Source organism: Oryx dammah, unplaced genomic scaffold (assembly GCF_014754425.2).
Source record: "Oryx dammah isolate SB20612 unplaced genomic scaffold, SCBI_Odam_1.1 HiC_scaffold_28, whole genome shotgun sequence".
Taxonomy (NCBI): Eukaryota; Metazoa; Chordata; class Mammalia; order Artiodactyla; family Bovidae; genus Oryx; species Oryx dammah.
The window spans coordinates 44,817,229-44,833,821 of NW_024070212.1; the positions used below are offsets into that span (position 1 = coordinate 44,817,229).

The 16,593-nt window shown below is 39.0% G+C and overlaps 1 protein-coding gene across 1 annotated transcript in view; it reads left to right on the forward strand.

The window, feature by feature from the left end:
* The window catches only part of DPYD (dihydropyrimidine dehydrogenase), a 916,336-nt gene that overhangs the window by 883,048 nt on the left and 16,695 nt on the right, over positions 1–16,593 (forward strand). Inside the window, exon 21 of the mRNA XM_040232247.1 lies at positions 11,677–11,820. Coding sequence (XP_040088181.1) covers positions 11,677–11,820 — 144 coding nt within the window. The remainder of the gene's footprint in view (positions 1–11,676; positions 11,821–16,593) is intronic.

A 16,593-nucleotide genomic window follows, 5' to 3' on the forward strand; every position in this document is an offset into this window, starting at 1 on the left:
TGAAGAAGAGTTGATGTACTCCTGCACTTTGCAAAGGGCTTGTTGTGAGGGATGCTAGATAAATATGTTGATTTTGAGGAAGATAAAACAATGATGGTGCAATTGCTTCCTGTATAGAACTTACAGTCCCTTCTCACTAGAGCTATTGTTGAGGAAGCCGATTTCCCCATGTCTTCTCCCTCTACTTCATCACCAGTACAGAGCACAAGCAGGACTTCTCCAGTGTGCAAGGAAAGGAAATGGAATCCTGTTTTGTCCCTCCCAGATCCCCTGCCCACATTGTTTTATGTTCATTTTCATGAGGATGTAACTCTTCTGTAGCTTACAACCTGTGCAGTCACCCGTTAACACAGTTCCCACAAGATTTTGAAAATGCTTGAGACTCTGATTGGGGTGGGGGGGGTGAGAGAGGAGAGGTCATTTGCAGGGAGATAAGCAGTAAAAAGGTAAAAGCAGAAGTTTGTCAGAGAGTTCTGTGTCAGAAAGAATGAAAGCGAGGTGGTTTCAGGCAGCAGTCATTGTCAGAGCAGGGGCGCACCAGTTGGTGAGTTGTGAGGCAGTGAAGACCCATGTGAATTCTTGGGGTTGGTATGTGTAGTCACTATTGGGCCTCTATTTTTCAGAGTATACAATATTTAAAAGATATTTTCCTGTGTATAAAAATTCATTTTTTTGATTGATTTTGCTTTTCATTTCCTTTTTTTGTCCTTGCCTCCTTCCTTTACTTCCTCACTCCATTCCGCTCTTTCATTTTTTTTTTTTTTTCCTTTTTCTTTCTATTTAAAATTTTTTCCAGTGCTCTGGAATCCAGTATACTTATTGAACTCACCATCTCCAACATTCTGGATCATTCTCCTCTTTCTGCCACAAGCATTCTCCCAACAATTCATCCTTCTGTCTGCCACCACAGAGACCTGATTACATAAAAGTATATCAGGGTACGTGTTTCCCTACACCCTGAAGAATAAAAATTCAAACCACTTTGCCCTAAATTCAGAGCCCTCCATAGATTTCTCGGCTTCACTTGCTACTATTCTTCAGGTATTTACTATGTTTAGGTTGTCTAACGGAGAAGGCAATGGCACCCCACTCCAGTACTCTTGCCTGGAAAATCCCATGGACAGAGGAGCCTGGTGGGCTGCAATCCATGAGGTCACTAACAGTCGGACACGACTGAGCGACTTCACTTTCACTTTTCACTCTCATGCATTGGAGAAAGAAATGGCAACCCACTCCAGTGTTCTTGCCTGAAGAATCCCAGGGATGGGGGAGCCTGGTGGAGTCGCACAGAGTCAGACACGACTGAAGCGACTTAGCAGCAGCAGGTTGTCTAAGAATGAGTTCATCCTGTAGTTTCTTACCTTTTCATCCCTTTACTCAACCATTCCTTTCTCTTTTTTCCCCTTTTCTAGCAGCACATGCTATTTCTCCTTTTTATAATCTTTCTTCACAGTTTGAATTCCTCCTTTACTAGAAAGTCTTTAATCTCTTGCGTGCCTGCTACGTGCATGCTCAGTTTCTCAGTTATATCCGACTCTTTTGTGACCCCATGGACTTAGCCCTCCTCTGTCCATGGGATTCTCCAGGCAAGAATGCTGGAGTGGGTTGCCATTTCCTAGCCCCAGGGGATCTTCCTGACTCACGGATAGAACCCGTCTCTCCTGCGTCTCCTGCATTAGCAGGCAGATTCTTTACCACTGCACTGCCTGGGAAGCTCTTAGTTGAAATAAAGTGCTCACTAGACCAGGATTATGTCAAACTGTGCACCTCTTTCTCTGCTTATCTCTTTCCTCCTTATAATTATCTACATGACCCAGATGTCAGTTGAGATCACCCAATCCCATCCTCTGGATTTTGCTACATAATTCCTAGAGGTTGTGTCATCTACATCACTTTTGGCAATAAGTTCTTACTCCCACTGATTTCTGAGTCTCCCTCAAATCTCTCCTCTCATTAGTCTCTATTCTTGAGGCCAACCTCAGGAATTCTCTAATCCAACCATGAAACTGAATCCTATTTTCCTGACTTTCTGCCAGATTTCTCTCCAGGGCAGGTAAGTGAGTAGGAGATGCTATTAAAGTTTTAGGGGTTCATAGAGGAGGATTTGGGCTGCAGCAATAGAAACAGCTTAAAGTTGAATATTAGCTCTTCCTCTTTATGAAAGTCCTCCAGCCACCACACAATCAGGTTCTGCTACCTCTCTCTCTGTCTCTCTTTTCCTTCTCTTAATGATCTATCCTCTTCCCTCTTTTCTCTCCTTTCTTCCCCCTCTGCTTCAGATTCTTCTGCATTTCTCATGCATAGTGGTTTGGACATCTCTTTGGTTTTATTTCTTTTCAAGCACTATATCAGGACTTAATCTCCTGAACTCCAAGCTAAAGATATTGCTTTAAAAGTTCTCACTTTAAGCAATAAGTTTGTTCCTTTGGAGAAATCTGCTATACATCATTTAAATAATATGTCAATATAAAACAGTAATGATCTTACCTCAGTTCTATCAAATATGAGTCAGTCTTCCTCACAGGCCATAAGCTGCTTTTGGAAGGAACCACATCCTCGTTGTCTTTGTGGCTCCAGCGTCTGCACAATCTTTGGCCAAAAGCAAGTCTTTCCTCCTTCACCCTTTTCTGGCATTCCATTCATGTGAGATTTTCTTCTCTTGATTGACATTCTTCTTAACATACATCCCAGTGTCATCACTTCACAACAAAACATGCTCTGCTTGCCCTTCACTGAAGAAGCTCCACACTCTCTTATATCTTATTAAACACAGAGCATGAGGGTCAGCAGCCTCCTGGCCCCCCAGCGTTTCTTCCAAAATGTTACTCTTCTCCCTCTGGTATTTCGTTTACTTGGAAGATTTTCTTTCCCTTTCCTAACCCTCACATCTCTGTCTTCACTACTCGCCAATCAACTTTCACTTTATCCTTCAGAACTTAGCTCTAATGTCACTTCCTGTAGAAAAGTTTCCCCCTCTCAGCATGGGCTAGGCGCACATTGCCATTGCTCATCTGACATCTGAGGTCACCTCAGCCACAGCCTTTGTCTTGGCGTACTGCTGTTGTTATTAACTACATGTTCTTTAAGATGACAGATTGTTTTTTATATATAAAGTAAGTGTCTTGCACTGTTTTTTTTTAATTTGTGAATCACAGATGTTGTGTAAGTATATATAATTTTTAATTTTAAAAGAACCTATTTCTGTAAGTTAATTCCTTTCTGAAAGTAATTGTTTGTGATTGTCTGACATTTCAAACAACCAGCAGGATTTTTAACTTACATTCAAGATATTCATGCATGAATCCATTCGGCAATTTTTCAAGTTTGAAAGACTTATTGAGGAAAAAAAAAAAACAACTAAGCATCAAGCCAAAAACAAGAGAGAAGGAAAAACATTGAGTAGCTAGATCAAAAACTAACCAGGACCTCAAATGGGGAAGATGAAGTCAGAGGCTAGTAATGATACGACAGTGGCATAAATGCAAGGATAGAAGTATTCAGAGTGCTTTGCAATACTTTGAGGGGCTCTTAGTACTGGGGAGAGTGGGGAGTCAGTAGAAGACATTATTAAGATCCTGTGAATACTGAACTGAGACAAAACACCAAATGGACATGTCCCAGGTTAAAATCACAGGGTGGGCTCATTCCTAGCATGAGCAAACATGGTCATACAGAGCATGATACACAGTGCAATGTAAGCAGTTAAAGCTTGTGGGAATAAATTGGCAGGGATGAACTTTACAAATGTTATTCCATTTAATGCTTATACCAACATCGTGAGTTAGATATTATCATTCTCATTTCATTGATAAGGAAAATTAGTAGCAGAATGTTTAAGTAATTGGCACATAGTCACATAGCTAATGGGTGTAAAACTGTGATTTTAATGCAAATGTGACTTCTAAATCAGCATCCTAACCACTATGCAAATGTTGCCTTTCTGCTTTCACTATGAAGCATGAGTTATCATTGCTTTTGACTGCCATAGACATCAAATTTTTGATCATAAGTTGTCCACTTAAATTCATCAGCTTAAACTAATGGTTACATTTCACTGATATCATATTTTGCATGTCCAGCCCCAGTGTCCCAATTTGTACCACTGGGCACCATATAGTATTATGAAGGCAAACCACTCAATATCACAGTTATCCAAGTCCATGCCCCAACGCTGAAGAAACTGAAGTTGAACGGTTTTATGAAGACCTACAAGATCTTTTAGAACTAACACCCAAAAAAGATGTCCTTTTCATTATAGGGGACTGGAATGCAAAAGTAGGAAGTCAAGAAACACCTGGAGTAACAGGCAAATTTGGCCTTGGAATGCAGAATGAAGCAGGGCAAAGACTAATAGAGTTTTGCCAAGAAAACACACTAGTCATAGCAAACACCCTCTTCCAACAACACAAGAGAAGACTCTACACATGGACATCACCAGATGGTCAACACCAAAATCAGATTGATTATATTCTTTTCAGCCAAAGATGGAGAAGCTCTATACAGTCAACAAAAACAAAACTGGGAGCTGACTGTGGCTCAGATCATGAACTCCTTATTACCAAATTCAGACTTAAATTGAAGAAAGTAGGGAAAACCACTAGACCATTCAGGTATGACCTAAATCAAATCCCTTACGATTATACAGTGGAAGTGAGAAATAGATTTAAGGGCCTAGATCTGATAGATAGAGTGCCTGATGAACTGTGGACTGAGGTTCGTGACATTGTACAGGAGACAGGGATCAAGACCATCCCCATGGAAAAGAAATGCAAAAAAGCAAAATGGCTGTCTGGGGAGGCCTTACAAATAGCTGTGAAAAGAAGAGAGGTGAAAAGCAAAGGAGAAAAGGAAAGATATAAACATCTGAATGCAGAGTTCCAAAGAATAACAAGAAGAGATAAGAAAGCCTTCTTCAGTGATCAATGCAAAGCAATAGAGCAAAACAACAGAATGGGAAAGACTAGAGGTCTCTTCAAGAAAATGAGAGATACCAAGGGAACATTTCATGCAAAGATGGGCTTGATAAAGGACAGAAATGGTATAGACCTAACAGAAGCAGAAGATATTAAGAAGAGGTGGCAAGAATACACGGAAGAACTGTACAAAAAAGATCTTCATGACCTAAATAATCATGATGATGTGATCACTAATCTAGAGCCACACATCTAGGAATGTGAAGTCAAGTGGGCCTTAGAAAGCATCACTAAGAACAAAGCTAGTGGAGATGATGGAATTCCAGTTGAGCTATGTCAAATCCTGAAAGGTGATGCTGTGAAAGTGCTGCACTCAATATGCCAGCAAGTTTGGAAAACTCAGCAGTGGCCACAGGACTGGAAAAGGTCAGTTTTCATTCCAATCCCAAAGAAAGGCAATGCCAAAGAATGCTCAAACTACCGCACAATTGCACTCATCTCACATGCTAGTAAAGTAATGCTCGAAATTCTCCAAGCCAGACTTCAGCAATACGTGAACCGTGAACTCCCTGATGTTCAATCTGCTTTTAGAAAAGGCAGAGGAACCAGAGATCAAATTGCCAACATCTGCTGGATCATGGAAAAAGCAAGAGAGTTCCAGAAAAACATCTATTTCTGCTTTCTTGACTATTTCAAAGCCTTTGACTGTGTGAATCACAAGAAACTGTGGAAAATTCTGAAAGAGATGGGAATACCAGACCACCTGACCTGCCTCTTGAGAAATCTGTATGCAGGTCAGGAAGCAACAGCTAGAACTGGACATGGAACAACAGACTGATTCCAAATAGGAAAAAGAGTACGTCAAGGCTGTATATTGTCACCCTGCTTATTTAACTTATATGCAGAGTACATCATGAGAAATGCTGGACTGGAAGAAACACAAGCTAGAATCAAGATTGCTGGGAGAAATATCAATCACCTCAGATATGCAGATGACACCACCCTTATGGCAGAAAGTGAAGAGGAACTGAAAAGCCTCTTGATGAAAGTGAAAGAGGAGAGCGAAAAAGTTGGCTTAAAGCTCAACATTCAGAAAATGAAGATCATGGCATCTGGTCCCATCACGTCATGGGAAATAGATGGGGAAACAGTGGAAACAGTGTCAGACTTTTTTGGGGGGACTCCAAAATCACTGCAGATGGTGACTGCAGCCATGAAATTAAAAGATGCTTACTCCTTGGAAGAAAAGTTATGACCAACATAGATAGTATATTCAAAAGCAGAGACATTACTTTGCTGACTAAGGTCCATCTAGTCAAGGCTATAGTTTTTCCTGTGGTCATGTATGGATGTAAGAGTTGGACAGTGAAGAAGGCTGAGAGCCGAAGAATTGATGCTTTTGAACTGTGGTGTTGGAGAAGACTCTGGAGAGTCCCTTGGACTGCAAGGAGATCCAACCAGTCCATTCTGAAGGAGATCAGCCCTGGGATTTCTTCGGAAGGAATGATGCTGAAACTCTAGTACTTTGGCCACCTCATGCGAACGGTTGACTCATTGGAAAAGGCTCTGATGCTGGGAGAGATTGGGGGCAGGAGAAGAAGGGGACGACCCAGGATGAGATGGCTGGATGGCATCACTGACTCGATGGACATGAGTCTGAGTGAACTCCGGGAGATGGTGATGGACAGGGAGGCCTGGAGTGCTGTGATTCATGGGGTTGCAAAGAGTCGGACACGACTGAGCGACTGAACTGAACTGAACTGAACTGAACTGAATGTACAGATGGTCCTCTCTCTTTCTCCTTATTGTTTTCCACTGTCCAAATTTGATAATATCATGAAAAATTGCTTACTGTTATATCAGTGATAAAGTATTACAAGCCAGTTATTCATGGGGAAAATCCAGGTTTCTAAATATTTGTAAGCCACATTAAAGCAGATTATAGAATAAAATGCAGGATCAAATGTAAGCAATTAATTGCTGTCATAATTGAAGGAAGGGAAGAAGAAAAATTAGTGGTTTCAGACAGAACAGAACAGACCTCTCATTTCTGTTTCCCATACTTTCTTGCAGCACACCAAGCACATAGTGATTTAATTAGGGTGTGTTAGGAACACACTAAGAGAACCCAGGCTCCCAATCATTGTGCTCCTACATTTTTATTTTAGGTATCCAAAAGTACTCCATTGCCTTTCTGAATTTTGTTAAAGACTAAGTCTTGGAAGGATTATTGTCTTCACTTTTTGTTTTGTTGATCATTTGATTGAGATTAAATAGTTTTCCAAGGATCTTCGTATACAATGCCTTTGCTGCTGCTGCTTTTTTTTTTTTTTTGATAACAACAAAACTAGATATGCTTGATATATAGTTCAGTATGACACTAGCCCTAATGAATGACAAGAGATACTTATAAAATTACTAGCAGTGATAATTACATACATTACATATAGAAATTATTCAACCTTTAATGTAGCAAGGGACAGTTCCTTGTGCAGAATAGGCATTTGATATTGTATATGTTGAATAAATGACAAAAGATAGTGTAACTAAGTCGTATGTGAACATGTTTTTGTAAAAAAATTAATTCTTAGTCATGAAGCATATTATATCATTTACACTTAATTTATTCTTCAATCTGTCAGTGTGTATACACTATATATATATATATATATACACACACATATATATATATGGATTTCAGGTTTATACTGAGTGCAAAATATATATGCAGTTTGTAACACACACATATATATTGCACTCAGTGTGTGTATATATATATGTGTGTGTGTATTTTAACAGTATATGAAATATATATATTTATATCACAGTAAAAACTTGAAATCATTTTGTTTTTTAAATTATTACCATTTGATTATCAAAGAAATTACCTTTCTTGCCCTCATTGTTTCAAATCAGGTAAGAGGGTACGATTGAAAAATGGAATTGATCTCTTATAGCACTGTGCTGCTGCTACTGCTGCTGCTAAGTCACTTCAGTCGTGTCCAACTCTGTGCGACCCCACAGACGGCAGCCCACCAGGCTCCCCCGTCCCTGGGATTCTCCAGGCAAGAGCACTGGCATGGGTTGCCATTTCCTTCTCCAATGCATGAAAGTGAAAAGTGAAAGTGAAGTCGTTCAGTCGTGTCCGACGCCCCCCAGGCTCCTCCATCCATGAGATTTTCCAGGCAAGAGTACTGGAGTAGGGTGCCATTGCCTTCTCCGTACAGCACTGTAGACCGATGCTATTAGCCAACTTCATGCCATTCTCATAAAAAAATATGCAATTTAAAGTGGGAGATACTAGTGTTTGCTTCTATTAGAAACAAGAACCCTCTTCTACTTCATAATATGCTCAATTACCTTTAGATTGATCCATGAATAAATTATAATCCAAATAGACTTCTTTACCTTAAAGCTTTGCTGGCTTAAGGTATCCTTGTTGATTCATTATGTTGTCACTTTTCTATCGGCAATGTAATGCTTTTAATATCTGGATAGAGACAGTTTTAGTGTGAGATATTGTTATCTTTAAATGAGTAGGATTTAGCTTTTCTGGTGAGGACAATTTCATCAATGATGAATCCCTGGAGAAACTATTGAAACAAAAATCACACCATTTCTGAGCTTTGTTCAGCTCATCAATTACAAAGCAGCTTTTGAGAGTCCTAAAGAACTTTTTCTTTTGTTTAAGAAATATAGCATGACGCTCAAACCTCTCACTTGGAGTTACCGCAGGCTACAACTTTTTCTGCAAGAAAATAATGAATGAAGAGGAAAAGCTCCTGCTGCTGGCTCTGTCAGGGCCTGCTGCTTCTCCTCCTGCAATAGGAAATCAATTAACTGTATGTTCGGGCAGAGATTTGAGCTAAATGCTTTATTAATCATCACTGATTGCACACATATACAGTGGCCCACTATGCCTTCACCTTCACTCTGTTTTTTTTTTTTTTTGCTCTGGTTTGTCCCTTTGGCAAGATCTAAACACAGACATATGCCTAAGTGTAATATATGGTTCCCAGATGTAAGGGGCAATTGATCTTTTTTATTTTCAGAAAACTTAACTTTTCAAATGTTCAGTTCTAGGCTATCTTAGAGGCATTTAAATATGAGCAACATAGTAATAATTTTTTAAAAGCACTGAAATTTCTTATACTAATGCAGAAAGCAAAATGACTATGGCAACCTTGAAGTTTTGAAAGCTGCTCCTACAACACTTCAGTCTCCATATGGCAGTGAGAAACTACATGCAAATAGACCCTCATTGATTTGGAGATAAATGGCAGAACATCGAAGGGGCAGTCAGTGATCTGTGTGGATATGCTGTCAATTTACAGAAAACTTTGACAAGAGTTTTCTTGCTTTTCCACTGTTTTCTTCGACACACAGAGAAAATCCTGTAAGAATCTTTATGTTAAATTGAGAACCTCTCCTTTGGATAAATTATAAAAGATTAACATTATAATTATAGCACCATGAGTCATGAAAAGGCTGCATTAGTTAAATATGGCAAATATTGTCAGCTACTGCAAAAAAAAAAAAAAAACTGCACCAAATAACAAGGGGTTGGTGTCTGTACAAGCTGTATTCTATCCTACATCAAACCATTTTTCTATCATTATTATTATTACCGTTACTGGAACAATTTAAAGCATCACAGTTTAAATGTAACTACTTTATTTCTCTTTGAATAAGCAATAATTTAAGTGGAAAAGAAATATCTCCTCTGGTCTATGTTTAAAAGTAGATTAACAAGTTCCAAGAATGATTTCTTTTGATTAACTTTATAGAACTTTTTTGGTGGAATGAGACAGTGTTGAATAAGGTAAGACCTGTCAAGGAAGAGGATAATGGTTCAGATTTTTATAAAACTTGCCTTCCTCACAAGGGATCTCCTAGCCTCAGAGGTCATGTGTTTCACACTAACAAATCTTGATAATCTTCAAGGATGTAAGATTAGGGTGTGAGTGTCCTTAATGGAGAAGTGTGGTGAGAGTGATATTCTGACAAGATTTGTATCAAGTGGACATGCATTTACCACCTTCTGAGGTGTTATCAGGACCCTAAGGGGCGTTGGCACCAAGTGTAATCCCTAACGCCTCCTGTGCCAGGGGAAAGAGTCATTTCAGTAGAGGATACTCTAAGCACGCTTATCTTTTCTATATTAAAGTGCCTTAAATATGTGATAATATTAAGGATTTTTTTATACTGTATGCATTTTAATAGGACAGCATCACTTATTTTATGATAAAATAGATACAATATATTCATATATTCTCTCCCTCCATCATATCATTTCACATATTACTGTAATCATTAAATATAGTAATTTAGGAAAGCATTAAGGTGCGGAGATGAAGTGTATAGTTCAGGTTTAATTGTATGTAAATTAAATTGGCATTCATAACATTGTTTCTATTTGCTCGACTTGACATAATTACAGTAAATTGATAATGGAAGTAACAATCTTAGATAGTTACACATGAGTATTTTCTGTCAATTTAAATTTCCAGTTGCAGTTTGGCTGAATTGTAGCATAGTTTAAGTTTGGTTTACCTACCCTATTGACATCTCTAAAGGACCAGAAAACTCACTTTCCTAGGGCATTATGCAACCTGGCATGTAGAGGCCAGTGTTTTGAAACAACTATAATTTTGTACCAAAGTACTTGCTAGGTCAGAGATCAGTATGACCTTGGAGTGCTGTAGTTTTCCAAGCCTTCATCGTCTAGATAAATGTGCTTTATTCTGCAGAAGAGGTGGGAGGGGGTTATTTTTGCAATCTTAGAAAAGAGACCTAGCAGTTCCAGGTTACAAGCAAACACAAAACATTTGGAATTCAATGGTCCCTATCATCAGCAGTATATGTCAGTAAAAGTGAAGATCAAAGGTTCTAGAAGAGAAGGACAAAGTGAAGAGGAAATAATTGTAGGATAATGAATAATAGGAGGGCATATTCATGTTAACTTGAAACCACTTAGCATTTTTCCATGACACCCAGGTATCTTTCTAAATGAACTTTGTAAAGTACAATTAAATAACCTTGGGATTTAAAGCTACATAATGTGATTTTGAATACTGATGGAGTTTAAGCAGTGTGATATTTCTTCTGCTTTTTGTTTCTATTTTTGCCTCCTTCATGCAAATAAAGTTTATTTTCCTTTTCTATACAGAGAAATCAATATTTTTACCATTCTGTTTTTCAGCTATTCCAGTAGACTGCAATCAACAATCTTAGTTACAATCTTTAAAGAGATGTAGTAAGAATTTGAACACAATAAAATAGAGATACAGATTAGAACTTTGGCAAAGTATCTCTGCTATTGACAAAAGCATTTGTCAGAGACTGGGCTGTGTCTATACTGTGCTAAAAACCTGATGAAGAGGAAAAAAATCATCAATAGGTTTCACCTTCTGTCTATATGAACTAAACAAATGGTCTGACTAATAGCTATTGTTTTAAGTGAATGGTCTGCTTTTACCATTGTGAATTTTATTCTGTTTTTAAGGATGTATTTTAAATTAACATTTGTGTATCTTACACATACATATTTGGTAAAGGTATTGTGATATTGTGTTCTTTTTAATAATTAATGAAATCTAATACCTAGAAGATTAATGGTCCAAGAATGAAGACCTTGTTGCAGTTTACCTGAACCAATCTTCAAACACACATTTTGTTTGTTCATATATTTATGTGTTTATATTCTCACATTTTTCTATCCTGTGAACTAACATGCTTTGTTATTTGTGTGTTTTCCTATTAGAAACTGCCAAGCTTTGGACCTTATCTTGAGAAGCGCAAGAAAATCATAGCAGAGGAAAAGCTTAGACTGAAAGAAGAAAATGCAACCTTTCCACCACTTGCAAGAAACCATTTTATTCCCAAAAAACCTATTCCTTCTGTTAAGGTAAAGATTAAGCTATGTGTATATATATATATATATATGTCTATTTTACTGTTTAGTTTGTGTTTATTTCCTGCTTAAATACATCACTGGTTTTGTTTTAAAAATATATTGAAAGTTTAAAAAACTTTTGTCTCTGATGACAAGATAGCCTCTTTTGTATGCATGCATGCTCAGTTGCTAAGTTGTGTTTGACTCTTTCGCATTATATGGACTGTGGCCCACCAGGCTTCTCTGTCCATGAAATTTCCCAGACAGGTATACTGGAGATCTCCTCTTCCAGGAGATCTTCCTGTCCCGGCGACTGAAGCTGTGTTTTCTGCATTGCAAGCAGATTCTTTACCGCTGAGCCACTGGGGAAGCCCCGCATGATCAATATGCACCATCAATACCAACATGATACCTTACATTGTAGAAAAACTTTCTCTGGTTTAGCCTGGGAAAGTCTGTTCAAATTTGGGTTTTATAATTATTTTCTGGATAATATCAAAAATTATTATTAAGATGGAATTACGTGTGCATTATATCTCTTGTTTTTCTTCAACTTTTTCATTTGAAATAGATGTAGATTCACATACAAGTGTAAAAAATAATACAGAGAGGTCTTGTGTACCCTTTACATAGTGTCTGCAATGTTCAGTTCAGTTCAGTTCAGTTCAGTCGCTCAGTCGTGTCCAACTCTTTGCAACCCCATGAATCGCAGCACGCCAGGCCTCCCTGTCCATCATCAACTGCCGGAGTTCACTCAGACTCACATCAATCGAGTCAGTGATGCCATCTCATCCTCTGTCGTCCCCTTCTCCTCCTGCCCCCAATCCCTCCCAGCATCAGAGTCTTTTCCAATGAGTCAACTGTTCCCATGAGGTGGCCAAAGTACTGGAGTTTCAGCTTTAGCATCATTCCTTCCAAAGAAATCCCAGGGCTGATCTCCTTCAGAATGGACTGGTTGGATCTCCTTGCAGTCCAAGGGACTCTCAAGAGTCTTCCCCAACACCACAGTTCAAAAACATCAATACTTCAGCGCTCAGCTTTCATCAGATGTCCAACTCTCACATCCATACATGATCACAGGAAAAACTATAGCCTTGACTAGATGGACCTTTGTTGGCAAAGTAATGTCTCCGCTTTTGAATAAGCTATCTAGGTTGGTCATAACTTTTCTTCCAAGGAGTAAGTGTCTTTTAATTTCATGGCTGCAGTCACCATCTGCAGTGATTTTGGAGCCCCCAAAAAGAAAGCCTGACACTGTTTCTACTGTTTCCCCATCTATTTCCCATGACGTGATGGGACTAGATGCCATGATCTTCGTTTTCTGAATGTTGGGCTTTAAGCCAAATTTTTCACTCTCCTCTTTCACTTTCATCAAGAGGCTTAAAAGTTCCTCTTCACTTTCTGCCATAAGGGTGGTGTCATCTGCATATCTGAGGTTATTGATATTTCTCCCGGCAATCTTGATTCCAGCTTGTGCTTTTTCCAGCCCAGCGTATCTCATGATGTACTCTGCATATAAGTTAAATAAGCAGAGTGACAATATACAGCCTTGGCGTACTCCTTTTCCTATTTGGAACCAGTCTGTTGTTCCATGTGGAGTTCTAACTGTTGCTTCCTGACCTGCATATAGGTTTCTCAAGAAACAGGTCAGGTGATATGGTATTCCTATCTCTTTCAGAATTTTCCACAGTTTATTGTGATCCACACAGTCCAAGGCTTTGGAATAGTCAATAAAGCAGAAATAGATGTTTTTCTGGAACTCTCTTGCTATTTTGATGATCCAGCAGTTGTTGGCAATTTGATCTCTGGTTCCTCTGCCTTTTCTAAATCCAGCATGTACATCTGGAAGTTCATGGTTCACGTATTGCTGAAGCCTGGCTTGGAGAATTTTGAGCATTACTTTACTAGCATGTGAGATGAGTGCAGTTGTTCGGTAGTTTGAGCATTTTTTGGCATTGCCTTTATTTGGGATTGGAATGAAAACTGACCTTTTCCAGTCCTGTGGCCACTGCTGAGTTTTCCAAACTTGCTGGCATATTGAGTGCAGCACTCTCACAGCATCATCTTTCAGGATTTGACATAGCTCAACTGGAATTCCATCACCTCCACTAGCTTTGTTCGTAGTGATGCTTTCTAAGGCCCACTTGACTTCACATTCCAGGCTGTCTGGCTCTAGGCAATGTAGCATGTTGTAAAACTGTCGTACAGTAACACAACCAGGAAAATGACAGAGATACAACCTACAGACCTTATTCAGATTTCTTCAGTTGTACTCTTCTCATTTGCATGTGTGCATACATGTGTTTTTAGTTCATGCAGTTTCACCCCATGTGTAGGGTCCTGTGTGGACCACAGTCAGATACAAGATTTCTATCAGCATAAAGATCCCTCAGCTTGCCCCTTTATAGCCACATCTACTTGACTCCTGCCCACCTCCCTCAAGATAGAATTGTTTTAAAGCAACCATAATGAAAACAAAAGGAATCGGTGTGGTATTACAGGCCCATATTCTCTCTGAAATCACGGTCACTGAATGTGCTCTGCATTCACTGAAACCTGTTGTTCTCTGTTCAGTGACTATCTACTCCTACATTCCCATTTTCTGGTTGAAGCATCAGTTGAAAAGCTTGCTGTTAGGAGTTTTCTGGAATTCCTCTGTTACCTCTCTTTAGTAGTCAAATTGGAACCCTTAAAAATGTCTTGTAACTATGAGAGAGAAAAAATGTGCCCTATAAAAAAAACAGTGGAATTTTGACTTGATGTTGGGAGGGTTAAATGATTCAGAGTTCTGAAATGAAATATGGAAGTGGCTGAACACAAATTCTACCAGCACTTCAATGCCATAATTCCAAATAAAGTGAATACTTGGGACTTTCAACAATAAAATAGCCCCAAAGAGTCTCTTGAGATGTTTCCTCTAAGTTATTTATGTGCTACTGAAAGATGATGTGGACACAGATGGTAAAGGAGAAGCTGGATCCTTCAGCTCTTCACAAGTGCCCCCCATGTTTGACTGTAACTACTATATGATTTGGGGTTAAGTGGGAATTGTGGGTCTGTTTCTCCAGTTAATTAGTTTGAAATAAACATAAGATCTCCATCTTTTCTGTATGTATAAAAGAATCAAAAGAAAAATATTATTTATATTTGAAATAAAAGAATTGCAATGTAAAAGCATTGCAACTTTTTCCAGTCTTCTATTCCTACATAGCATCTTCATGGCAAATAAATGGGGAAAAGTAAAAACAATGACAGACTTTATTTTCTTTGGCTCCAAAATCACTGTGGATGGTGACTACAGCCATGAAACTAAAGACACTTGCTCCTTGGAAGAAAAGCTATGACAAACCTAGATAGCATATTATAAAGCAGAGACATCACTTTGCCAACAAATGTCTTTATACTCAAAGCTATGGTTTTTCCAGTAGTTATGTACAGATGTGAGAGTTGGACCATAAAGAAGGCTGAGCACTGAAGAACTGATGCTTTCAAATTGTGGTGCTAGAGAAGACTCTTGAGAGTCTCTTGGACAGTAAGGAGAGGAAACCAGTCAATCCTGAAGGAAATCAACCCTGAATATTCATTGGAGGGACTGAAGCTGAAGCTCTCATACTTTGGCCACCTGATGCAAAGAGCCCACTCATTGGGAAAGACCCTGATGCTGGGAAAGATTGAGGGCAGGAACAGAAGGGGGTGAAAGAGGATAAGATAGTTGGATGGCATCGCTGACCCAATGGGCATGAATTTGAGCAAACTCTGGGAGATAGTGAAGAACACTAGGGAAGCTTAGTGTGCTGCACTTTATGGGGTTGCAAAGAGTGGATCACAACTTAGCAACTAAACAACAACAAATTCCTTCAGGAAATGTAGAAGCAAAACAAAAAGAGAACAATAATTTAATTAATCTTCACAATACCTGGAATAGCTATATATTATGTATGAAGGTGTATATATATGGGCTTCCCAGGTGAGTCAGTGATAAAGAATCTACCTGCCAGTGCAGGAGATGCGGGAAATGTGGGTTCAACCCCTGAATCAGGAAGATTCCCTGGAGGAAGATATGGCAACCCACTCCAGTATTCTTGCCTGGAGAATCCCATGGACTGTAGATCACAAAGCACTGGACACAACTGAGCAACTGACCACACAACAACTCTGTGTGACAGAGTAGTTCTAGGCTTAATTCAGAAAACTATTTTCCCATTAATGTAATTTGCTAAAATCTTACAAACTTTGCTATGTACTTCAGTGAAGGAAACAGCTTCTTAAGACTTCCTTGCAGTGACTTTCTTCAAACATGGGCTACTTCCTAAAATGACACTGGTATGCTGAAATTCAATGTCATTAAATGTTTATGGTGTTGCAGTAAGTAGAAAATCTTAAGATATGTCATTGTTTTATCCAAGATGACTTCGTGTATTATCTAGACTCTATTCCTCCTTTACTTGCCAAGAATACTGGAGTGGGTTGCCATTTCCTCCTTCAGGGAATCTTTCCGACCCAGGGATTGAACCTGTATCTCTTGCATCCCCTGCACCGGCAGGCGGGTTCTTTTACCACTGCACCACCTGGGAAACCCCTCTGTCACACTGGTTGGGCTGGAATCATGGCAATGCCATTTAGCAGCTATATGAACTTGCCTCAGCTAACTAATCTGTAAGATGGACATAATAAAAAAGTCTGCCTCATGGAGTTATAAATTAGGTAATGTATGAAGTGCATTTTAGTCTGTGCTGATGTGCTCAGTCATGGCCAATTCTTTGTGAGCCCATGAACTGTAGCCCG